General features: G+C 36.9%; 1 protein-coding gene across 2 annotated transcripts in view; it reads left to right on the forward strand.

Moving 5' to 3' along the window:
* Hif1a (hypoxia inducible factor 1 subunit alpha) overlaps positions 1-25,145 on the forward strand; it is a 45,497-nt gene extending 20,352 nt beyond the window's left edge. The window contains exons 2-15 of one of the 2 annotated variants that reach the window (XM_005343208.3): positions 6,157-6,350; positions 7,426-7,571; positions 7,655-7,739; positions 10,177-10,289; positions 11,649-11,851; positions 14,586-14,692; positions 15,975-16,122; positions 17,671-17,891; positions 18,444-18,730; positions 19,917-20,039; positions 20,164-20,597; positions 22,177-22,285; positions 23,180-23,306; positions 23,783-25,145. In XM_005343208.3, the coding sequence (XP_005343265.1) occupies positions 6,157-6,350; positions 7,426-7,571; positions 7,655-7,739; positions 10,177-10,289; positions 11,649-11,851; positions 14,586-14,692; positions 15,975-16,122; positions 17,671-17,891; positions 18,444-18,730; positions 19,917-20,039; positions 20,164-20,597; positions 22,177-22,285; positions 23,180-23,306; positions 23,783-23,934 (2,449 nt within the window). In that variant the 3' untranslated portion in view covers positions 23,935-25,145. The remainder of the gene's footprint in view (positions 1-6,156; positions 6,351-7,425; positions 7,572-7,654; positions 7,740-10,176; positions 10,290-11,648; positions 11,852-14,585; positions 14,693-15,974; positions 16,123-17,670; positions 17,892-18,443; positions 18,731-19,916; positions 20,040-20,163; positions 20,598-22,176; positions 22,286-23,179; positions 23,307-23,782) is intronic. The other variant, XM_005343209.3, reaches the window with a different exon arrangement.
* The last annotated feature ends 1,245 nt before the right edge of the window (positions 25,146-26,390 follow it).

Consider the following 26,390-nt stretch of genomic DNA (forward strand, 5'->3'; position numbering starts at 1 on the left):
GTAGACCAGGCTGGTCTCGAACTCACAGAGATCCGCCTGCCTCTGCCTCCCGAGTGCTGGGATTAAAGGCGTGCTCCACCATCGCCCGGCTCATATAAACTATTTTTAATTCCTTTTTAATTTTTAAGTATGGGGGAGTATATATATGTGAATGCAAGTGCTTACAGAGGATATCAGATCACTTTTCTCTACTAGTTACAGGTGTTGTGAGCCGCCTGATAGGGGTGCTGACAACCAAACTCGGGTCCTCTTCAAGAGCAGTACACTCTCTTAACCATTTAACACTCTCCATAAACCATCTCTTTAGTACCAGTGGTATTTTTTTAAACCCCTTAAATGTGTTGTAAAGTACAAAGACTTGGTAAACTCTCCCCTTGTTCTATGAAAATTATGGCATTAAAACCTTTTGGTGTTAAAATAGCAGACTCCTTCTTGCTTAAATACCAGACTTAGGATACAGGGATACACTTCATTTGCGAATGTATTTTTAATTATATTGTGTTCATTATCTTAAGGTCTGAATTGCTTTGGGATTAAAAAAAAAGGAAGGAAGAAAGAAAACCTTAGCCTTTATTCTTTTGGCTTTATATAGTAAAGAAAAACTCTTTAAAATTAGTGCAAACAGAATGAGGACGTTGCTGTAACAGAGTGATACTGAACAAATAAAAAACAAATAATAGTAAAATAAGATGTTTATTTTACTGTGAAGATACCTGTATGCAGGAATACATAGTGTAGATCAGCTGATTCTCTCTTCATAGATGTTGGCCAGTACCCATTTTAAAAGCTGTCTTTCTTTGAAGAGTGGTCAGTAGTGAGCCACTCTGATTGCCATCAGAGTATGTGCTTTTCAAATTAGGCTGTGAGTCTGGTAATGAATCCCTCTGAATAGCTTAGTGTTCAGTCCTATACTCCAAAGCTAACCCCGTAACTTATTTATGCATTTGGATTTTTTCTTTTTTTATTGATATTTATTGAGCTCTACATTTTTCTCTACTCCCTTTCCTGCTTCTCCCTTCCTCCCTTCAATCCTCCCCCAAGGTCCCCATGCTTCCAATTTACTCAGGAGATCTTGTCTTTTTATACTTTATACTTCCCATGTAGATTAGATCTATGTAAGTCTTTCTTAGTGTCCTCATTGTTTGCATTTGGATTTTTTAAGTCAACAGACTTTAAACTTTGTAATAATAGCCTAGACTTATGAATAATTTGTCTTAGTTATTGTTATTAATATAGATTTTCAGCCAGACTGCTTAACCTGGAATAGATAGGTCTTACAATTTATTACTTTGTAACCTTAGTAAGCTCTCATTCTGTGTGTGGGTGTGTGTAGTGTGCATCTGTAACCTGATGGTGAGAGTAAAGATTACATAAGTTAATAGTTGGAAAATATTTAGAATACCATCACATAAGTAATAAGTACCAAGGTAGAATTTTAGTTTAAAGCTACAGGCAAGCATTCCAAAAAGGAAATATGGAAATTCCTTGATTTTCTTCAGACTGAGACTTTAAGAAGTATGGGAAGGGGGCTGGAGAGATGGCTTAGTAGTAAACAACACTTGTGCAATCATGAGGACTGAAGTTCAGGGCCCAAAACCCACATAACAAGGCAGGCATTTCACAAGACACATAACTGTAGCTCCAAGGGTTTCCATACCCTTTTCAAGCCTCCATGCATGCATATCCACCCACACACATGTAAATACACTCAAGACAGATACTTACACACATAAATATATGGTTATGAGAACTGAAATGAAATATAGTTCTCATCAGTTTGATTTAAAAAAAACAATATATTTTAAATTCATAATATATAATACTACAGAGTGTATAGGAAAGTTGTATGTTGTGAGTACACATCCATAGGTATGTTTGTGGATTGGCAGAAACAAAAATGGGTACAGACCTTTTAGGAAAGCTACTACTCATTTAAGTGAAGTAGTCATTATCTTGAACATTTATTTCAGAATGTCTGTCCTGTAGAAATACAAACACAATTTAAAACAAAACAGAAAGAACAGTTTATTTTTCAAAGGCACAGCGTTTTGTTTTGTTCATGTCAAATAGTAGATTTCATGGATAATTTAAAATTTTTATACATCAACTATTTTAGTAATAAGCCTCATCATCTGCCAATATTTTTAATGTTGTGATTCAGCTTTAGGGTTTCTATTACTGTTCATTTGTTGTTTTTTGAGACATTTTTTGCTCTGTAGCTCAAGCTGACAGCAAACTTGTTATCTTCTGGCCCAGTCTCCATAATTTCTGTTCTTTAAAAGATTTGTGTGTGTGTGTGTGTGTGTGTGTGTGTGAGTGTGTGTGTGTGTACATGTGTGCAAGCGCCTGTGGGCAGCTAGAAATGAGTGTTGTATTCCTGTGGAGCTAGAGTTACATGCAGTTGTGAACTGTCTGCCATAGGTGCTGGGAACAGAACTCAAATCATCCACAAGAACAGCACTCACTCTAACCCAGTACCCCTAATTTCAGTCCTTTTATAGTAAGGAAGCCAACAGACGTTTTGTAGCTAATAGACAATACAAGCATATGTCTTAAAACATCTGTACTTATTTTGTGTTCTTAGCCTAAAGAGTAATAGGGTCTCATCATAATATAACAATTTTATTCACAAACTTTGTATGTAAACTTAAAAAGGCAGTGGTTTAAAATACTTCCTGGAGTTCTATACAAAATAATTTTTTAAAAACAGAAACCACAATGCTACAAAGACTTAGCTGTTTTACTAATTTATATTATATCTAGAATAGTTGTGGAAACTGATAAGCAAATTATTCAAAAGACAGAACTTTATATCCTTGGCTGAAATACTACTTCAGACAGACATAGAAAAAGCAGAAGTAGGGGCTGGAGAGATGGCTCAGCGGTTAAGAGCATTGCCTGCTCTTCCAAAGGTACTGAGTTCAATTCCCGGCAACCACATGGTGGCTCACAACTATCTGTAATGAGGTCTGGTGCCCTCTTCTGGCCTGCAGACATACACACAGACAGAATATTGTATACATGATAAATAAATAAATATTTTTTAAAAAAAAAGAAAGAAAAAGCAGAAGTAAGATCTGTACTTAAAAAAACATCACAAATGGATTTGGTCATTTGCTGGATAGGGTACTTTGCATGCTGCAAATCTGCCCATTTCCTTTGTGAGCCCTGCAGTTCTGCTGTAGATGAGTGATACAGAGCCTTCCTGGGAGTAGATACGAAGGTATGTAGTTTAGATTCTAAAACCCTGGAAGCTTTTATCATTTGTTTTTTTTTTCCCCCCTGAAGTGTTTGGTTTGAGTGGCTGGTTTTCAGTAGTTTAGGTTGGTTAAGTGGTTTAGGAAAGGAAACAGAGTTAAGTGTTTCAAGTTGCTTATAAGGTTCTCTATGCCTAGACTGAGTTAATATTTAGGTTGATTGCTGGTCATTCAAATAGAGTACTGCTTCCCACAGCTACCACTACATATGAATTTAAAGAGGTGATGGCACATATGTTTAAACCCAGAGCTGAAGGTCACAGGCAGATAAATCTTTTGAGTTTGAGGTCAGCCTGGACTGCATAGCAAGTTCCAAGTCAGCCATGGATAACGGTGAGACCCGGGGAGAGAGAGAGAGAGAGAGAGAGAGAGAGAGAGAGAGAGACAGAGAGACAGAGAGAACAGAATTTGTTAGTGTCCATTATAACCCAGTAGATCTCTAACTCCCTTACCCCCTCCCAGAGTATTATATCAATGAAGTGAGTTTCAAAAGCTACTTTATTACACATTTTATTTCAGAATTCAAATGGAAAACAAAGTACTTTTAATGGACTCAAAAATTTTCAAACTGTTGACATTGTGGCACTCTCATGTGGCTTCAATATATGTTTATTGTAGAATTCTAAGAATATACTGATTTATTTAGGTGAGTAGCTCCAAGTGATGTTTCCTTTATATAATATTTTTATTCTTTCAAAATTTTATATCTGTATGCAGTGTATTTTAATCATATCCACTCCCTATTGGTGACAAGTTTCTTAATAGCCTTATTTAAAATCTTAAGGTTCTTGAGTGAAATTGCTCTAGAACCAGGTGTGTCCAACCAGTGGCCTGCAGACTACATGTGCCCCCACAATGTTTATAAATGTGGCTAACTCAAGTAATTGTAAACTTACATAAAATGTAAGTTAGAGTTTTCATTGAAAATTTTTGTAGCTCAGTTGAATAGTTCATGACAATATTGTGTCCCAATGTCAAAAAGTTGGACACATTTATTAAATGTCTGAATTGAACTTTTTGTATCACAGTTTAGAATATAACAAATATACATTCTTCATTAAACTCTGGAAACTTGGTATAACAAGAGTTGCTGAGAGCTCTTGACAGTTGCTTAAGAAGGTGATTTCTATGCTTGTAGCTTTCAGCCTCACATTCAAAGGAAGGAGACTTGAAGAAGAGGTGATTCTGTGCTTCCTTCACAGAGTACAAGAAGAACTGAGTAAAATAAGTCCCTGGTATATGGCTAAATGTTCAGCAGATTCTAAGAGCTATTTTCAACACTTAGCCTGACCTAATAAGAATGGAGCTTAGGAGTAAAATAGAGGCAGCATCCTCCATTAATAGAGAAAACTATAAAAGAATAAAGACAAACACTGGTGTTCCTATCCTATTTGCTACACAGTTGCTGTTTTTAATCTATGGAGCCCCAGTTTCTTAAAATGGGGACACTGTTTAGTTTCTTTATAAGTAGTTATGAGATGACTATGCACTTTGTTCAGAGTAATATTTGATAGTGGCAGACGTATAGAAAGAAGCAGCTAAGAACAGAGCCAGGTTTTAGCCTGACATTCAAGTAAGAAGACATTTAAGCAAAGAAGACAGCTCTGCTTGATATGACTTAAACAAATTACCAGGCTTTTCTTTTTTGACCCATCAACCAGCTCCCAAAATCATGACACGGAGACTTATTATTAGTTTTGAATGCTTGGTCTTAGCTTAGTCTTTTTTCTTGCTGACTCTTACAGAAAACTTACCCTGTTTCTCTTTATCTATGTTTTGCCTAAGGGCTTTTTACCTTTCTTTCCTTCTATATATCTTATTTTCACTGCTTTTTGTGTCTAACTGGTGATTGTCTGGCTTCTGGCCCCAGGTGTGTCCCTCTCTCTCTTCATCATTCTCTCCTCCTCTCATCTTTCTAGAGCCTAGATTTCTCCTCTCACTTAATCGCTCTGCCCACCAGCCCCACCTATCCCTTTCCTGCCTAGCTATTGGCCATGCAGCTTTTTATTAGACCAATCCGGTGCAGTAAACAGGCAAGGTGAAACAAATGCAACACGTCTTTACATAATTAAACAAATGCATCACAAACAAATATAACACATCTTTACCTCCTTAACAAAGGCAGTAGAAATGAGTGTGACATGCCTTAACGCAGTTAAAGTAATATTCCACACCATCAACAAATGTAACATATCTTTACCTGGTAATCTGTTTTTGGAAGACTCCTCAATGTGTATCATTCATTGTATTGATGCTTCTATCACCTTTACTAGCACACCCACCCATGGGTTGGTATTACGATGTATCTTTATTTCTGCCACATTCCTGCATTTATTTGATATCCATTATGCTAGCAATAGATTAAGGAGTTTTTAGGAATGTGGGTAACCTGAAAGTGGTAGCTTGTTATAGCTACTAATGTAAAATCTCATGGTCAGAGAGTAGGTGGGAAAGTATTGATGTCAAAAGAAACTAATAAAATCATGTATAGCTATTAATATCTTACTGCCCATAAAATTATTATCTGTTTTCAAACTATTATATACAACTTCAGTTTCTTCAAACTTACTTAGGGTTTCTCTATGCTAAGAATACTTTGGAATAAGTGTGAGACATTAGATACATAGGCTGCTGTAATTTGGGTGTGAACACATCTGCTTGGAAATGTTCAAAACTTGGACATCTTAAAAGAATTTACTATGTTTTCAATGATCCAAAATTTGTATAGCTTTCTTATATAAAATTTTGTTCAACTCCCATACAAGTCTTATATAATTACATGCCTTCTTCTAATTCTTATATAGTACACAAAAATGCAAATTAGTTTTATTCAAGTTAAGGTAAACTAACATATACATTCTTTCTTTCTTCTTCCTTTTTTTTCTTTTTTTCTGTTAAGTAGGATGAGTTCTGAACGTCGAAAAGAAAAGTCCAGAGATGCAGCAAGATCTCGGAGAAGCAAAGAGTCGGAAGTTTTTTATGAGCTTGCTCATCAGCTGCCACTTCCCCACAATGTGAGCTCCCATCTTGATAAAGCTTCTGTTATGAGGCTCACCATTAGTTACTTACGTGTGAGGAAGCTTCTGGATGCTGGTGAGTTCTACAGGGACATAATAGACCTAAAAATTAGAAATTAAAGACAAATAGAAATTATTTGTAAGAGATTGTGTGTATGTGTCTATGTGTGCATACATGTTCATGCACATGTGTGTGTGTTAATATGCTCATGAAGGCCAGAAGAGGGTGTCAGATCCCCTAGAGCTGGAATTTCAGGTATTTATGAGCCATTATTAACTGGAGCCATCTCTCTGGCCCCACAATGCTGTATATATAGTTAAATTTTTACTATGTGCGTGAGTATTTGACCTTCAACATTTGCATGCCTATCTAGTACCTCCAGAGGCCAGAAGAGGATGTCAAATTCCTTGGAACTAGTTACAGACAGCTGTGAGTCTGAGAATTGAACCTCAGTGCTTTTAACTGCTGCCACACACAATGGTTTTTAAAGTACCTAATTATGTTGTGATATGTATACTTTAAATATTTTCAGTATTCTTTACACCTTTAATCAAACTTTGGTTTTCTTAGTTACGTGTGGGAATAGTTCTTTTTGTACTAAAAGTTGTTTTGATTTGCCCTTTATTTTTAAACATGCAACTATAACTCTATAGCTCCTGGTACATTAACATAATCAGTAAATAGATATAACCCAATAAAGTTGTCACTGTTTCATCCTCTAGAACATGTTCTCGATTCTTCCACATGACAGAATCCTTTTTCTTATTAGCTTTTGAAGCTTCATTCAGACATTTTCAAGATACTGACCTTTTTCCTCCTGTTGTCCTCCTCCCACCCCCTTTTTTTAAAGGAGTCTCACCATGTAACCCTGGCTGGTTTATATATTGCTGTGTAAGCCAGGCTGTTCTCAAACTCACAGAGATCTACCTATCTCTCTTCCCCCTTAATGCTGACTATAAAGGCATGCCTATCTTCTTCTTAAAATATCCTTTTTTCCTTAGTGATATGCCTGTTTGCAAATTAAACAGCTATGCAAAACAATGGAAAAAAATCTCATGAAAATATACAGAGATAAATGTTTATACTATAGATATTTAAAAGCATCTTAAATAAAGCTTCATTTTGTTTCTTTCCTCTTGTGCCCTCGTAGGCGATCTGGACATTGAAGATGAAATGAAAGCGCAGATGAACTGCTTTTATTTGAAAGCCCTGGATGGCTTTGTTATGGTGCTAACAGATGATGGTGACATGATTTACATCTCTGATAACGTGAACAAATACATGGGGTTAACTCAGGTAAAGTGCCCATATAGGAAGAACCCTTCTGGGTACTTTATGATTGTATGATATAGATCTAATTTTTTTTAATGTGTTTACAGTTTGAACTAACTGGACACAGTGTGTTTGATTTTACTCATCCATGTGACCATGAGGAAATGAGAGAAATGCTTACACACAGAAATGGTGAGAAGGAAAGTCTATTGTTTGATTTAATATGACAGTCAGTCAGACACTGTTACTAATTTTATATTTTTGTATATGTACTGATTTAAGAGAGAATGTTACTTTACATTTAATGTTAATTTTGTTCTTTGTTAAAACTGTTATTCTACATTTTAGAAAATCCACAAAAAAGTTTTAAAACTGGTTGAATTAATAAGTAATCACATAGGTAGACAAAATAAAAAAATAAACTAAAGCCGGGCGGTGGTGGTGCTCGCCTTTAATCCCAGCACTCGGGAGGTAGAGGCAGGCGGATCTCTGTGAGTTCAAGGCCAGCCTGGTCTACAAGAGCTAGTTCCAGGACAGGCTCCAAAACCACAGAGAAACCCTGTTTCGAAAAACCAAAAAAAAAAAAAAAAAAAAAAAAACCAAAACAAGACCAAGACAGTTATAAAAGAAAATACAGTATTAATCCAAGAAGTCATAGTACAAATGGCAGGTAATAGGATTTTAGACAGTTAACTGAAAACACAGTAGTAATTTGAGTTCAGGCTTTCTCAGTGCCCAAAGGAGGGTGGGGGAGTTGACCAAAATTTTAAGTGCTTTGCCTTCTCAGGATGTTTTCAATAACCTGAGACTAATTGGAAGGCCCACATGTGGTGTTGAGCATCTTTAATCCTAGCACTTGGGAGGCAGATACAGGCAAGTCTCTTGAGTTCCAGGCCAACCTGGTTTATGTGGCTAATTTCAAACCTACCAAGGCTACACAGTGAGACCCATCTCAAAAACAAAAGTGTTGGGCTGGAGAGATGGCTCAGCGGTTAAGAGCATTGCCTGCTCTTCCAAAGGTCCTGAGTTCAATTCCCAGCAACCACATGGTGGCTCACAACCATCTGTAATGAGGTCTGGTGCCCTCTTTTGGCCTGCAACACACACAATCAGAACATTGTATATATAATAAATAAATTTTTTTTTTTAAAAAAAAGTGTTATATTGTGGGTGCTCTCACATTGACAAAAGTAATAAGAGAGGCTGTAACTCTTGAGTTTTGTGAAGTAAGGTTTTTCAAACTAGTGCCTTCTTACACATTATGATGGTCTCTTCTTAATTCCCCCTGGCACTGTCTAATCCCTTAGAAAGCATTCTTACTAAGCCTTGACTACTTTACACTCTATTGCTATTGAGCCTACTGTCTCTATTACATGCTTAAAGGTATTAATTACATCTAATTATTTATCTTTGCATCACTCAAAGAATACACATTAGATCCTGAATAATGAGTATTTTGTTTGATTTTTTTCTAAGATTTTAGTTTTATATACCCTAAATGTACCCTAGATTTGATATATTTCAATAAAAATTTATTTATTTTTTTGTTTGTATTGAGGATGTAGGATCTCACTATCTAAGCCTGTCTGGCCTAGAAATCCAAGTAGACCAAATTATCCTTGAACTCAGAGATCCACCTGCCTCTGCCTCCCATCTGCTGGGATTAAAGGCATGTACCATTGTACTCAGCAATTTTAGAAATTTATCATTGCCTCAAAAAGAAGTTCTATACCTTTATATCATCTATCTCCTTCTACTTCTTGTTCAGTCCTAAGCAACCTCTTATCTACCTTCTCTGGGCATTTCATATAAATGAAACATTTGTTTTGAACCAAACTAAGCAATGAAAGTAGAAAATCAAGATGCTGTTTAGTCTTCTAAATGTAAGCTTATTTTTCAGTTACAAGGTTTGGCATAAGACTAAATAGACTTGAATTGATTTATTTCTGTGACTTTTTCTTTTTGTGCCACTGGGAATCAAACCCAGGGCGTCCGTGTATGTGCTAAGGAAGTACTCTTCCATTGCGCAACATTCCCAGGCCCCATTTCTGCAACTTTAAATTTAAACAAGGTCTCACTGTGTAGCTCAGGTTGGCCTAGAACTCTCCACCCTCCTTCCTCAACCTCTAAGTTCTGAGAGTATTGACATGTACCACTATGGCATGATTTTTATAACTTTCGATAATCTGGGTTTCACACACACAGATGCTATTTACTGCCAAAAGGTATTTGAAGTTCTATAAATATATTGCTGCTTATTCAAAATTGAATTATCATATTTGGTAAAGGACATGAAGTATTCAGGTCCTTTTGCAGGGGACATGCTTATATTCTGACAGCACACTTAGGGCAAGCTCGTACCATTTTCATATTTTCTTTATACCAGCACAGATGAATAACAGTCATCTAATCCTATGAAGTGTGGACTTTCCTCCTGCAGTTCAAGGAATCTCTGTAGTCTTATAAACACTGCCTCAGGGTGGAGCTGTCAGACCTAATGGATGTGTTGGAGTGGGGTGAATAGGGAGCAAATGTTATGTTACATTAATGCTGAGATCATCACTTTGCTACTCTTGTAACAAATTTCTGTTTAGCTATGACTTAAAACTTTGTTTCTTGCTTTCATTAGGCCCAGTGAAAAAAGGTAAAGAACAAAACACACAGCGAAGCTTTTTTCTCAGAATGAAATGCACCCTAACTAGCCGGGGGAGAACAATGAACATAAAGTCTGCAACGTGGAAGGTGAGTCCGCTGAGCGGGCACTTGATTTATAGATTATGAGCTTTCCCCAAGAGTGGCGAAAGTGACCCTAGCACCTGGGAAGCAAAGGCCTGCTATAAGTCTGAAGGCAGCCTTGTCTACATGGCAAGTTCCCCGGCTAGCCAGGGAAGCACAGCAAACCCTATGTCAGAAAACAGCAAACAGTGCTTTGTCTCAACCCTCTAAGGAGTCTTACAGTATGAGGGGAAGCTGGAGAAGTGGCTTAGTGGTTAAGAGCACTTGCTTGTCAAGGACCTGGTTTGGTTCCCAGCACCCATGTTTCAACTCACAATCATTTGTAACTCCAATTCCTGAAGATCCAATATTCTTTTCTGATCTCTTCTTCAGGCACCAGGTACACACAAAGTGCACACACATACATGCAGGCAGAACACCTACACACATAAAAAGTTTATTAGTGGCTAATTATATTTGTTCCCTTTTGTATATCTGCACTTGCATCCAGTCTATGCAATCTCCATTCAAAACAGCATAGTAATTTGCCAGCTTGGGATATAAATTTAAATTATGTAAATGTAGCATTTCTATGCCAAGCTAACTTAGTCAGTTGGCTTTGGCAACTAGTATTTAAATCCTGTTTTAAGTTTACTTTTCTATCCATCACTGTTTCATTTTCCTGTTCAGTACTGAACCATAGTCACCATAGCAAAGTCAACTATAATGATGACTGCAGAAGGAAAGACAGCCCAGACTTACACAGGGAACCTTTTTGTTTCTTTGTGTATTACTTGGATGTATGTAATTGTACCACGTGCTTGCAGAGCCTGCAGAGGACAGAAGAAGGCATTAGATCCATACTCTGGATTATAAATGAGCCCTAGTTTTTCTTTTATGTGCATGGATGTTTTGCCTCCATGTATATCAGTATATACATACATGCTTGTTGTCTGAAGAGCTGAGAAGGCATCATCAGGTCCTCCGGAACTAGAGTTACTAGTGGTTGTGAGCTGCCATGTGGGTGCTAGGAATCAAGTCTTGGTCCTCTGGAAAGTAGTCAGTGCTCATAACCACTGCCTCATCTCTCCAGAACACCACCCTCACAATGCCTTTTTAAAAAAAAAAACAAAAAAAAAAAACTACCTAATTATCTTATATCTTAACTGCCAGGCCATCTCTCCAGCTCCCCACTACCCCTTTTTATTTTATAATAACTGTGGTACACAGGTTAGATCATAGATGGTGTCATGGAGAAAACATTCTTTTCATTTTCAAAGATACACTTTTATAAAGTTTGTCAGGTTAACTCAACTACTGACCTGCATTTCTTTCCCCCTTTAAAAAAGGAAAAAGGTAACTGCTTATTTTCTTGCTCATACACAGGTGCTTCACTGCACAGGCCATATTCATGTATATGACACCAACAGTAACCAATCTCAGTGTGGGTACAAGAAACCACCCATGACATGCTTGGTGCTGATTTGTGAACCCATTCCTCATCCATCAAATATTGAGATTCCTTTAGATAGCAAGACTTTTCTCAGTCGACACAGCCTGGATATGAAATTTTCTTACTGTGATGAAAGGTAAATTAATTCTATTTTATACTTTTAAAATTTAAATTTCTCTGTAGCCTTTAGTAAAAACCCAATGGTATATTGCATGTATTCAAGAAGCTGAATATGAAGATGCCTCCTGGGATACAAAAACATAAGATTAGCTTTGTAAATTCACATTAAGCATTAACTGTGTACTATAAATACTCTGCCAGGTGTTACACAAATCTATTAAGATGAAATTCGTAGCTGGATCTGGTGACACAATCCTATAATCTCATCAGCTGGGAGACTGAGGCAGGGGAAGGTGAGTTCACAGTCAGCTGTCTCACAAAAGTAAAGGACTAGGGACATAAGTCAGAGATGGATTGCTTGTCCATCATGCAAAAGGCATTGAGTTTATACCTTGGTACTGCAAGCAACCACAAAAATCTTGACATTTCTTTTGCTTTTGAGAATCTTGCTTAACAATGAAACGAGAACATAGATTTCAAAGGCAAAGTTTAAAGAAATGTTGTTCTTTAACCTTCGAGCACCTTCAGCTCTATCCATGGTTCCTGTCACCATTTCCTAAATCTGTTACTGCTCATGTAGGTGCCAACTTGATGTTTCTGTCTCGATCATGTTCTGTATAACGAAGTAAATACTTCTGTTCCTGAACTGCACCACCGCTGCTCCCGACAGCACAACTCGCTGTTCCTCTTGTGATGCCTAGCATTATTGACATAGCTCTGTTGATACCTTACTCTCATAAACTATACTTAGTTGTCTCTGTAAATGCACTGTCCAACTGTCTGCCCCATCGTTCTTTCTACCTTGTGCTCCCGTCATTAATTCTTTACTTCATTACCTTTGGCCTGAGTTGTTGCATAAACTTATGAGCTGCATTTCTACCAACAGATTTGTGCCTTTTTTTTTACTCTTACATCCAATGTGCCCAAAGAGGGTGTTCCAGGGTGATGATCATCAGATCATGCCATTCTCTTGTTAGAAATCCATCAGTTACTTTTTTAGTATTGTATATGGGAACAAGATTTTAATTTATCGAAGATGCTGTACATCTACCATGTGGGTCCCAGAAACCGAATTCATGCTGTCAAGTTTGGTAGCAGGTGCCTTACCTGCTGGCCCTTTTTGGTGGCCCTGGATGTTAGAAGTGTGATATAGATTTTCTTAAAACTGGACAAAATGTTTTCTACCTCTTGATTCTGAGGTGTTATTGAGCAAGAAGTTCCTAGAAAACATTTTAACCAGAAAACCTAGTATGCACAAGGTTCTTGGTTCCATCACCACCAGCACCAAAAAAAAAGGGGAGGGGGTGGACTTTGTCCAGCATTTGTGAATCCCTAGATTAGTGGTTCTCAACCATTAGGTCATGACCCCTCTGAGGGTCACAAGGGTTGCCTAAGGCCATCGAAAAACAGATATTTACATTACAACTCATAGCAGTAGAAAAATTACATTATGAAGTAGCAATGAAAATAATTTTATGGTTGGGGGTCACCTCAACATGAAGAACTGTATTACAGGGTGGCAGGATTGGGAAGGTTAAGAACTACTGCTCTAGGTCCAATCCCTACTACCATTCTGGGATGGAGGGGAAGCATAATTTATTTTCCTTTTGTAATGCTGCCACCTAGTGTTGGTGTATTTTGGTATATCCTTTTTTGAAGAAGCAAGAGTTTGATTTATGTTTTAAAAGTTCTGTTTTATTGGTTTTAGAGTAAATAGCAGATCTTAAACTGTTACAGCACAAGCTATTTTATTTAACATACTGTTAGAACAAAGCTACCTTTCTTGTGCCCATTTGTAATTAGGGGCTTTCTTTTTATTTACATTTTGGGCATGAGTATCTCTTACCTGTGCCTTAGGTTTTCTCTTTTGTTTTTGTTTGTTTGTTTTATTTTGATTTTAAGCCCTTTGAAATCTAAGCTGAATAGTCTTAACACTTGGTTCATGTTTGTTCCCAGAAAGACTTCAGAAGAAAATGTTTGTGATTGGCATTGTATGATTGAGGACAGTCTTCTTTAGCATACAGTGGGTCCTCATGGTTTCTAGGCTGATACAGAGAGTCGAGTATCCACCCTAAAGGAACTGCCAGGGACCAGTCAGGCTACCTGAATTAGTTTTCAGCCCATTTTCATGTAGATACCATTCTTTCATCTGAAATTAATTCTTATAATTTCAGGTAATATGGAAACCAACTAAGAGTTATTTTCTAAAACATCACAATAGTTAATGTTTTACTTTCCATTTAGTATAGATGTCCTTGGCTTAATGAAAGTGAAATTTTATAGTTGATATTTAAGTGAGACCTTACCAGGGGCTTAAAAATTATAAGGTGAAGAATTTGGCTGAATGAAGAATAAACTGCTATAGATTTAAACTGTATTTTAAGGTATTGTGACTATGTATAATTAAATGTGTTTTTAAAAATATCAAATATCAAGGATGAATCTAAATGACATGGAAACCTCGCTATTATACTAAGTATAGAATTGGGATTTTTATTTGTTTGGTTGGTTGGTTTGAGGGTATTTTTTTGTTTGTTTTTCAAGACACGGTTTCTCTGTACATAGCCCTTGCTGTTCTGGAACTCTCTATAGAATAGGCTGGCCTCAAATTTACTGAGCTCTGTCTGCCTCTGCCTCCTGAGTGCTGAGGATAAAGGTGTGCCCCACTACCGCCTAGCTGGCGTATAGAATTGTTAAGGGTGAGTTATAAACTTATTAAGCAAAAAATAATCTTTAATTTTTTTAAACAGAATTACTGAGCTGATGGGTTATGAGCCAGAAGAACTTTTGGGCCGCTCAATTTATGAATATTATCATGCTTTGGACTCTGATCATCTGACAAAAACTCATCATGATAGTAAGTACAGTAGAAGAACTCAAAGAGGTAGTTTCATTGCTCAAGTCCTACAGTCTTTACTGTTTGTTACTACCCAGTCTCCTTAGACCAAGAACATTCTACAGCCCCTCATAAGATGTCTTTATCATGAAATTATTGTTTTGTTACAAATATTATAAAAAAATCATTTAATGATACATAAAGCTTCCCATAAAAGTCAAATATTATAGATTATCTAGCCCACATATCTATATACTGAAATCAATGGTTGGTCAGTAGGAGGTAAGAAGCATTTCTTCATGCATCAGTGAATGGGATTAGTATCATACACACATGATTGCTGTCACCCTGACTAGGCTTCTGAATTTTACTCAAATGAATTCTATGATACCAAAGTAAGCCAAATGTCACAATTTCTCACTTGCCTGTTTAATCTGGACCTAACTACAGAGTCTGGCCTTGAACTATAGAGTATGCCTATACCGTAATCAGAGCATGGATATTCGTGATAGCAGTTATGGTGATTTACTATATTCTCTTAAGTCAGTAATTAATTTATACTGCATGAATTACTACAAGACTACAGTATGATATGAACTTATACATTCAAATGTTCTGTATATAGTTTTTTTTAATGATTTGATTATCTGACACATAAGGAAACAATAATACCATTTTCTTGAATGTACCATGTGATCAGTCTCTAGTCTGACATTTTGACCATAAGTCACTAAAAGAACTACAACTACTTTGTCCCTCATTCCTGGCTTTCTTTCTTTTATAGTAAGATAGGAATTTTACTTTGGAGTTTATTTTCAACTGTATTTGGCCTTTGTTTATCAGTTTAAACAGTCAGAAAATTTTATTTAAATATCTCTCCTTTAAAAAACAAACAAAAAGCAATGATCTAGTCACACATGGCAGTGGAAGCTTTTAACTTCAGCACTTGGAAGGTAGGGGCAGGCAGATCTTTGACTTTGAGGCCAGCCTGGTCTACATAGGGACAGCTAACGCTCCATAGAGAGACCCTGTCCTAAAACAAAACAACAAAACCCATAGGGCGGTGGTGGCGCACGCCTTTAATCCCAGCACTCGGGAGGCAGAGGCGGGCAGATCTCTGTGAGTTCGAGGCCAGCCTGATCTACAAGAGCTAGTTCCAGGACAGGGTCCAGGCTCTAAAGCTACAGAGAAACCCTGCCTCAAAAAACAAAACAAAAAAAAACCAAACCAACAATCTACATTCAACACTTCTGTGATTGAATATTCAGTTATGTTTTTTTTTGTGATGCTTTCTTATCCCTAGTGTTTACAAAAGGACAAGTCACCACAGGACAGTACAGGATGCTTGCCAAAAGAGGTGGCTATGTCTGGGTTGAAACTCAAGCCACTGTCATATATAATACGAAGAACTCTCAGCCACAGTGCATTGTGTGTGTGAACTACGTTGTGAGGTGAGATGGGGAAGAGACACTTTTACATTTATGTGACTTCATTAAGAAGAGATAATCTGATAAAAACTTAGTTTTATTTTTATTTTCCTTTTTCTACTGGATTATGATTTATACTCTGGCCCACCATTCCAAACTAGCTATTTTAGTGATCCCACAAAACAGAATCTAATTTTTAATCAGTCTATGAATCTGTTTTCCTAGTAGTTTCTTATGGCCAAGAAGGTTCTGTGAAGGTTAAATGACTCTCTTCTGTGAGGGCACAATGACAGGCTGTATGCTGTGACATGGGGGCTGTTGTTACATTCATGAACTCTGGAACTTACTCCAGTGGGGTTTGCCCCATTCAGTCACTCTTAAAACATTACCAAAACATTCTAATTTAATTGCCAGGCAGAGCTCTCTAGTGTGGATAGCTCGTTTTCTTATGTTCTATACCCTTTACTTTTTTTCCTGTCTCACTGAGTAGGCCTGGCTGGCCTGGAACACACTTTAGACCAGGCCAGCCTTGAATTTTCAGCTGCCCTGTGTAGGATTGCAGGGCTGTACCAGCAGTCTCCAGCACAGCTTTCACAGGTGCCACCAAAATCCAGGTTACCCCTCTTATGAAGACTTTGGCCATTGTTTTGTTCTTATAACTTTTAGTTTTCTGTTGTTTCCTTCAGGGGATGATTTTAGTGCTAGGATCAAACTCCATGCCTTACCACTTCTAACCCCAAAGAATCATCTTAGTTCTAAAGGGTTCTGTGATATTTGCCTTTGTGTAAAGCTATTCTTCTTCTCCCCAGTCTGCCTCACGAATGTTACTTGAGCCCAAGTTTCAGTTGTGAAAGACCCCTTTTCCATTTTAGGAGTGATCAGTGTTGTAATTGTATTATAAACTACTTGAAGGCACGGGTTGTATATGTCAGTCTTTATGTTCTTTGTTCATTTCACATATTAAACATGTAATATGCTAGCTAAAAGTACCTTGATGCCAGACATGAAGCTGGGTGGTTGTTCCTCCCGTTCTTTCTTCTTCCCTAGCCTGTAAATGACATCACTATATCATTTCCACCAAAATATGACTCCGTGCATAAAGACTATGGTCGTTATCGTTATATTCTAATATCTGTAGACCATACCTCGTGCGTTAGTGCTGAAGAGTAATGTTGTGTCCTTTTCATTGTGTGCGTCAGCACGTCTTACTCTGTGTCCTTCGTACACTTTACTCATGTTCTCAAAGAGTGTTTCAACTCAAATAAGTTGAATGTTTTAATTAGTAAATTTTATTTAAATTTTTATTTTCATATTGGTGTTTCAAAACAATGTACATTTTCTCAGTATTAGAATGCTTGCCTAGCATGCACAAGGTCTTGGGTTCAATCATCAACACCGGGGAAAAAAGAAATGTGACAAATTTGCATGAGAGATTATTCATCTTAAGATATGTAAAAATCCTTTTTTCTTATAAAATATAATTTAAGAGACAGGGTCATTTTGTAGTCCCTTTCACTGTCATTGTGTCAAATGCTAATTTACAAATACTAATCTCCTTTTTTTTTTTGACAGTGGTATTATTCAGCACGACTTGATTTTCTCCCTTCAACAAACAGAATGTGTCCTCAAACCAGTTGAATCTTCAGATATGAAAATGACTCAGCTGTTCACCAAAGTTGAATCAGAGGATACAAGCTGCCTTTTTGATAAGCTTAAGAAAGAACCTGATGCTCTAACTCTGCTGGCCCCAGCTGCTGGGGACACGATTATATCTCTGGATTTTGGCAGTGATGGTGGGTGCTTAGTGAGTCTATCCATTTCTTCAGCTATGTCTGCTGCTTCCTGTCCCAGTTGACCTGCACTGTTGCTACATTTCTTGACTTAATCATTTGTATGATGCTTGCACTTTTTGTATAGTTTCTCAAAAGTATTTAATGTTTGTTTCTGAAATTTCATAGCCTTCCTGCTTTTATTTTTGTGTTCTGTTGGGAATTATAGTTAAGAGTATCGTGAAGGTATTTCTCGATACCTTCTACTAGCCTCCCTGCCTCCTCACTGTACCATTCAGTAGAGTTAAACTGCAGTAGATATAATTGGGTAAATGATAAAGGATTAAAGAAGCAGTCTTACCATAAAACAAACATGAAAATGAAAAATGTTATTTCAAATTAGGCTAACTTTTAGCATATAAAAAGATTAATTACACATCCTAGGAGTTGTCAGTGTGAACATTTTAAAAAGATAACTCAGACCTAATGGTCATACCGTAATGTCTGTAAACTTTTCAATTAAAGACTGTTTAAAATCCTAATGTTCTCCAGATTGATGAAATTTTTCTTTTGCAGACACAGAAACTGAAGACCAACAACTTGAAGATGTCCCATTATATAATGATGTAATGTTCCCCTCTTCTAATGAAAAATTAACAAATATAAATCTGGCAATGTCTCCATTACCTGCTTCTGAAACTCCAAAGCCACTTCGAAGTAGTGCTGATCCTGCACTAAATCAAGAGGTGGCATTAAAGTTAGAGCCAAGTCCGGAGTCACTGGAACTCTCCTTTACGATGCCCCAGATTCAAGATCAGCCAGCGAGTCCTTCTGATGGAAGCACTAGACAGAGTTCACCTGAGGTGGGTACTACGACAGAGGAGAAGGTCAAGGAGAAATATGCCTGGCACTGATAGTTCTCTGAAACCCAACAGAAATGGTTTCTGAATATCTAGGTTGGACCAGGGCTGAAAGTGTCACAAACAGCTGTTTCCAAATCCAGAACAATTCATTTCAGAGCTTTCTACTATTAACACTGAGCTTCAGAGCAGGACAGTTTAGATCTGAACTTTGTAACCTGCTTAGTGAAGCACAATAAGTCTGGATCTGCATTAAATTGTTAGGAATTAAAATTGGCATGTGTAAGTTAAGCAATATGGTATCTCAAAACCTTTTGAAGAATATGTTCTTTGCTTTGATGGTTTGCCCAGCACAGAAGTGTTTGTCATTGAGCTAACAAAGTAAATCTAATGAAAAATGAGGAAAAGCAAAGTGTTACGTCTAGCATACCAAGCTACAGTATTAAATTCTTGCCTATAACTCCTAACATAATAGAATAGACGTTTAAGATTCCAGGGAAAATATCATCTAGTTAATTGGTACCATTGTAGAACTTGATTGCTTGGTCAATTTTATTCTTTAGAATAAATAAGTTTGCCGGGCGGTGGTGGTGCACGCCTTTAATCCCAGCACTCGGGAGGCAGAGGCAGGCGGATCTCTGTGAGTTCGAGGCCAGCCTGGTCTACAAGAGCTAGTTCCGGGACCGGCACCAAAGCTACAGAGAAACCCTGTCTCGAAAAACCAAAAAGAAAAAAAAAAGAATAAATAAATTTCTTTTGAGGGGCAGGGTTTGTTTTTTGTTGTTTTGGTTTTTGATTTTCTTTTTTTCTTTTTTTTTTTTCCTTTTTTGGATTTTTTGAGACAGGGTTTCTCCGTAGCTTTTTGGTTCCTGTCCCGGAACTAGCTCTTGTAGACCATGCTGGCCTCAAACTCACAGAGATCCGCCTGCCTCTGCCTCCGAGTGCTGAGATTAAAGGCGTGCGCCACCACCGCCCAGCTGGTTTTTGATTTTCTAAGACAGGATCTCACTATTATTAGCCCTTTTGGCCTGGAGCTCACTCTGTAGACCAGGCTGACCTCGAACTTACAGAGATTCTTCTGCCTCAGCCTACCAAATATATCTTTCCATTGTATGAGCCAGAAACTTCTTAACAAGCAAACCTAGCGACTTCTTCAGGAAAAAGTAAACACTCCTAACTCTTTTCACAGCCTAACAGTCCCAGTGAATATTGTTTTGATGTGGATAGCGATATGGTCAATGTCTTCAAGTTGGAACTGGTGGAAAAACTGTTTGCCGAAGACACAGAAGCAAAGAACCCATTTTCAACTCAGGTGTGTTGCCTTGCTTATTTTGTATTTTATTAATTTTTAAGCTGAAATGACCAGGTTTAACTTGTTTTTCTTTTACAAAGTGTGGTCATTATAAAAACTCTTGTATTTATTTATTGTTTGAAAGGACAACGATTTAGACTTGGAGATGCTGGCCCCCTACATCCCGATGGATGATGATTTCCAGTTGCGGTCCTTTGACCAGTTGTCGCCATTAGAGAGCAGTTCTTCAAGCCCTCCAAGTGTGAGCACAGTGACAGTGTTCCAGCAGACCCAGCTGCAGAAACCTACCATCACTGCCGCTACAACCGCCACCAACACTGCCACCACCACTGATGAATTAAAAACAGTGACGAAGGACAATATAGAAGACATTAAAATACTGATTGCATCTCCATCATCTGCCCATGTACCTCAAGAAACAACAGCAGCTACAGCATCAGCATACAGTGCTCCTCACAGTCGGACAGCCTCACCCGACAGAGCAGGAAAGAGAGTCAGAGAACAGGCAGAGAAAGCTCATCCAAGGAGCCCTAATGTGTCTGTCATTTTGAGTCAAAGGTATTTATATGGAACATTCAGTCACGTTCTAGTACATAGGTGATGTTAAATGATTTCTAAACATACAGCCATCTTTCTGACATGTACTTTAAGGAACATCAAAGTAAGTCCAGTTGGTAAGTTATAAATGTCAGGCATTTCTTCGTGTTCCATTTAGAATGGGAAATAGCTTCTTCCCTGCTTAGATCCTTCTATACGTGAAGAAAACCCCTTTAGCTAAATGGTTCTTTCCCATCCCAAACTGAGCCTGGTGGTGTTTAGTTCTCACAGGTAAATATGGATGTTTGCAGACCTTTTAAAAACTTGCATATAATTGCGAGTCTCAAACTTCTATTCTTCATTACATATTTTTGTGTTGTCATTATTATAAAAAAAAATTAGTTTTGTTTAAATCTACCAAAAGTCCTAGAATGATTTGCATTATTTTTTCTATGGGATGAAGCAATGTTTGAGCAAATATTTAGAATTTCTGTATATAATATGTAATGGTATTTGATGTGTTTTAAATTTGAGGCCACACCTACAGGAAAGTAATTTTTGCTAATTAGTTAGTGGAAGAAAAATGATTCCTTCTGTTCTGTGCCTAGTCAGCAAGCTGCCTCTGATAGCAGAAGAAAAAACTCTGCTGTAACTGGGACTTTTGTTCCCTCTTATCACCCCTTCACCTGAAGTACTAGGACAAGCCTGCCATTCTCTTGACCTAGGAAAAAAGCTTGGGTCTTTAGATGAATTCAGTATTTTCAGTTGGGTATAGTAAAATATACCATTAGTCCAGGCTTTCAGGCAGCTGAGTCAGGAAAATTACAAGCTTAAGACCAAAGCTGAGTGTGGTGGTGTACACACACACCAAATAAACATAACAGAAGCACAACTACGGATGATACTTACATGATAGACTGAATTATATTTTGTAAACATAACATACTTGATAAAAATTTTAAACTAGCTTGCTTATATACTACATGGTTTATAAATATTTTAAAATTAAGAACCCATATTTATAGAAGAGTCATATATGACTTAGCCATTTGGCTTTCTGTTGGAAACTGAAAATACAACAAGCTTAATTGACTTTATAATAGTCCCTTGTTGCCTAATATTTCAGGTATAGCAACTCAGATATATATTGGCTATATATTGGTCAGTATTGAGGCCAAACCAGCAGAGTGCAAAGGTCACTGTGGAGGAGATAAGTATGTGAAGGCTGGCATTGCTTCTGTAGCTACAAATAATTGGCAGTGGGACTTAGAGCAAGCTACCTAACTGGCCTCAGTTTCTCATTTATAAAATTTATGAAAGGTACAAAGTACCTGTCATATCTATCCTCGAGTGCTAGAGTGAGGTTTAAATGAACATAAATTTTATTTGGTTGCAGGTTCGCAATATGTAGTTCAGGCTAGCCTTAACTTAAAATGTAGCCAGGCTGGACTCAAACAGGGATTATAGGTGTGTAGCTCTGTGTCCAGATGAAACATTTATAAACTGAAAATACTATACAGAAATGAATGTTGTCTTATATTTCAGTAGTCCAGTGAACAATGGTGGTCTTAGCGAGAATGGTTTGCTTTTTCTTTTCCAGAAATACTGTTACTGAGGAAGACTTAAACCCAAAGATAATAGCTTTGCAGAATGCCCAGAGGAAGCGGAAAATGGAACATGATGGCTCCCTTTTCCAAGCATCAGGAATTGTAAGTGTGAGTGGTGTGTTGTCTTCTGAATAAATACTAAAATTGTATTTTCAAAAGCTATCATTAATATTTATTTATTTATTTATTTATTTATTTATTTATTTATTTATGCAGTATCCTGCCTGTAGGCCAGAAGAGGGCACCAGATCTCATTATAGACAGTTGTGAGCCACTACGTGGTTGCTGGGAATTGAACTCAGGTCTGGAAGAGCAGTCAGTGCTCTTAACCGCTGAGCCACCTCTCCAGCCCCATTTTTTTAAAAACAAAAAACAAAACAACAACAAAGAAAAACCCTTATATTTAATAAATAAATTCTGGTATGAAAAACCCAAACAGTTAAATTTAGAAGTTTGCTCATCACTCCACCCTCAGTATCAACACCACTCTCATTTTCATCTCAGTAAATTATTTTCCTTATTACTAAAGAACTGGGCTAAAGTCAAGAATACTGACTGCTCCTCCAGTGAATCCAAGTTCAAACCCCAGCACCCACATGGAGGCTTACAACCCTCTGTCAGTCCAGTTCCAGCAAATCCAATATGCTCTTCTGACCTCTCCTGGCACCATACACATATGATGTCCACACATAAAATAAAAATAAATCTAAAATAATTTTAAGAGACGCACTGTTTTAAGGACAGTTGAGGCTAGCTTATGGTCAGAACAAATCGATTGGAAAGTATTTAAAAACACATTAACAGTAATGGGGAGGAAATAACTTTATCATAGTATTATAAGAATAAATAAAAAATTACATTAATATAAGACAATTTTAAATTCTAGAGCATTGTTTAAGACACTGGCTTATTGGTTGGTATTAAATGTATACTGACTACAAAGATCTTTTATTGTAAAAATTCAATATACTAAATATTAACTTAATTTTTTTATAGGGAACATTATTGCAGCAGCCAGGTGACCGTACTCCTACTACGTCACTTTCTTGGAAACGTGTGAAAGGATGTAAATCTAGTGAACAGAATGGGATGGAGCAAAAGACAATTATTTTAATACCCTCTGGTTAGTTTATTCTTTGTTCTTAACCAGCATAAGGAAGAGCTTAAATATGAAATGATTTTAGGAGTTTGTCCCCAAGTGATAGTGATTCCACTTCCTTAGGAAGAGTAAAAATTGGCCAGGTGGTGGTGGCACACCAGTAAGGTCTGCAAATACAAACTGAGACCCTGTCTCAAAATGAAAGAGAGAGGGAGCACAGAAAGGAGGGAAGGGGAAGGGAAGGAAAAAGGAAGAGAAAGAAAGAAAGATGAAGTAAGTAGCATTTTGTCTGCTGGCTACATTTGAAATTCAGGGATTGGGTATTTCAGAGCAGACTTCATATAATCATTCTGACAGCAGAAATAAACTTGATTACATATTTGCATAGTGAAGGGTTTGCCCCATAGGCTGAAAACCTTTCCATAAATTTGTTTTATTTTACCCAATACCTACTACACAATATCAATTTAATGATACTTAGGTATCTTTTTGTTTTTCAGACTTAGCATGTAGACTGCTGGGGCAATCAATGGATGAGAGTGGATTACCACAACTGACCAGTTATGATTGTGAAGTTAATGCTCCCGTACAAGGCAGCAGAAACCTACTGCAGGGTGAAGAACTACTCAGAGCTCTAGATCAAGTTAACTGAGCTTTTTATAATCTCATTCCTTTTTGATTGTTTTTTGTGTTCTTTTTTTCAGTTATTGTTATTATTGTTTGTTTGGGTTTTTGTTTCTGTTGGTTATTTTTGGACACTGGTGGCTCAGCAGTCTATTTATATTTTCTATATCTAAGTTTAGAAGCCTGGCTACAATACTGCACAAACTCAAATAGTTTAGTTTTGATCCCCTTTCTACTTAATTTTCATTAATGCCCTTTTTAGTATGTTCTTTTAATGCCAGATCGCAGCGCGTTCACATCTCCGCAGTATTTCCACCATTGCATTGCAGTAGTCATTTAAAATGCACCTTTTATTTATTTATTTTTGGTGAGGGAGTTTGTCCCTTATTGAATTGTTTTTAATGAAATGCCAATATAACTTTTTAAAAAGGCAGTAACTCCTCATCATGATCATAGGCAGTTGAAAATTTTTTACTCATTTTTTTCATGTTTTACATGAAAATAATGCTTTGTCAGCAGTATATGGTAGCCACAATTGCACAATATATTTTCTTAAAAATACCAGCAGTTAATCATGCAATATATTCTGCATTTATAAAACTAGTTTTTAAGAAGAAATTTTTTTTGGCCTATGAAATTGCTAAGCCTGGATCATGACACTGTTGATCTTGTAATGATTCTTAAACTGTATGGTTTCTTTATATGAGGAAAGCCATTTACATGATATAGAGAGATATGCATATATCCGGAAGGTATGTGGCATTTATTTGGATAAAATTCTCAATTCAGAGAAATTATCTGATGTTTCTTTAGTTACTTTACCAGCTCAAAAGAAAACAGTTCCCTATGTAGCTGTGGAAGCTTATGCTAATATTGTGTAATAATATTAAACATAAATGTTCTGCCCACCCTATTGGTGTAAAGACATTTTGAGTATACTGTAAACAACAAAAAAATCATGAATTGTTAGTAAAATTGCCAAGTCTGTTAATTTGTTCAAAATATGATGTTTGGTTTTATGCACTTTGTCTCTATTAACATCTTTTTTCATATAGATTTCAATAATTGAGTGATTTTTTTTTAGAAGCATTATTTTAGGAATATAGAGTTGTTATAGCAAACATCTTGTTTTTTTCTATGTACATTGTATAAATTTTCCATTCCCTTGTTCTTTGTGGTTGGGTCTAACACTAACTGTACTGTTTTGTTACATCAAATAAACATCCTTTGTGGACCAGGCCCCCTTGGGTCAGCTTTTATGTTTAAATTAACATTTGTTTCAACATTTCCAAATGCTCATTCTCAAAAGTTTAAGTTCTTTATAAAAATTACATTGTGCATTTCTCCATTCATTATTACCATTATCTAATGTATGATGTATTCCCGAATGTCATGTTAAATAATGACAAATCATAATATTGCATTGTAAAGAGAAATTTTTTAGAAATTTGCCATTAAATTTATAGAGTCTATTAAAATATAAAACACAAAACTTCAATATTTTCAGTATGAATGGAATAAGTGAAGCAAACCATGAAACATCATAATCATGCACTGCTGGACGGGTCTCCAGTCCTCTGCGTTTCTAACCTGTTCCCATCAGCAGACAAAGCTAGAGCTGAAATACGACCGTTTCCCAACCTAAGTGGCAGGTCAAAGAATCTTACGTCATAGGACATTATCTTGGTAGGTTTGGTTTCAATGATAGGGGTACATGACACATTAATATGCAGGTGTGTTTTACAGATAATCGTACATTACCTGACTTTTCTAGGTCAAAAAAAAGTATCCTGTAATTGTGAATTTTAGAAACTTCCAAATAAACACCACATATCCTCCAGCTATATGCTTATCTTTCTATATCATGCATCACTTTTAGTATTCTAAAAACATTTTTAAGTAGCTTTATTTTCCCCCTGTTTTTTCTTTTATAATAGAGCTGTTTTGCTTTCACATTCTAAGTTTTAAGAGATCAGAAAATCTAGAGATGTAAACATAAGAAATGATGGAATCTCAACTGCTGGTGCACTCCTGTAATCCCACCACTTAGAGGCAGAGGCAGAAGAATCAGGAATTCCAGCCAGCCTTGACTACACTGAGTTCTAGGCCAGTGTGGGCTACATGAGAATGTCTGTGGGTCAAACCTGGGGCCTCACATGCATACCAAGCAAACGCGATATAGCATTGAACTACTACAAGCCCAGAAACATAGCCTCGCTGACACTTACATAACCAGTGGGGAACCTTGTCCTCTAGCTGTGTATAAATCCTAACCAAAGTGAGCTGTCTTTATCTTAGGATGAACCTGTGATTGCAAATAACAATTTTAACACTTTAGTAAAACTGTTCCAAAATTGGGGCACAGCACACCATGAGCCAACGTGCTTCCACACTTAATTATAGACAGCGATAGAGGTGACAACTTAGAATAAAGTGGTTGCTTTAATATTCCCAGTTCACAAGATTTTAAAAATGTTTAACCAA

Source organism: Microtus ochrogaster, chromosome 1 (genome assembly GCF_000317375.1).
Source record: "Microtus ochrogaster isolate Prairie Vole_2 chromosome 1, MicOch1.0, whole genome shotgun sequence".
NCBI lineage: Eukaryota > Metazoa > Chordata > Mammalia > Rodentia > Cricetidae > Microtus > Microtus ochrogaster.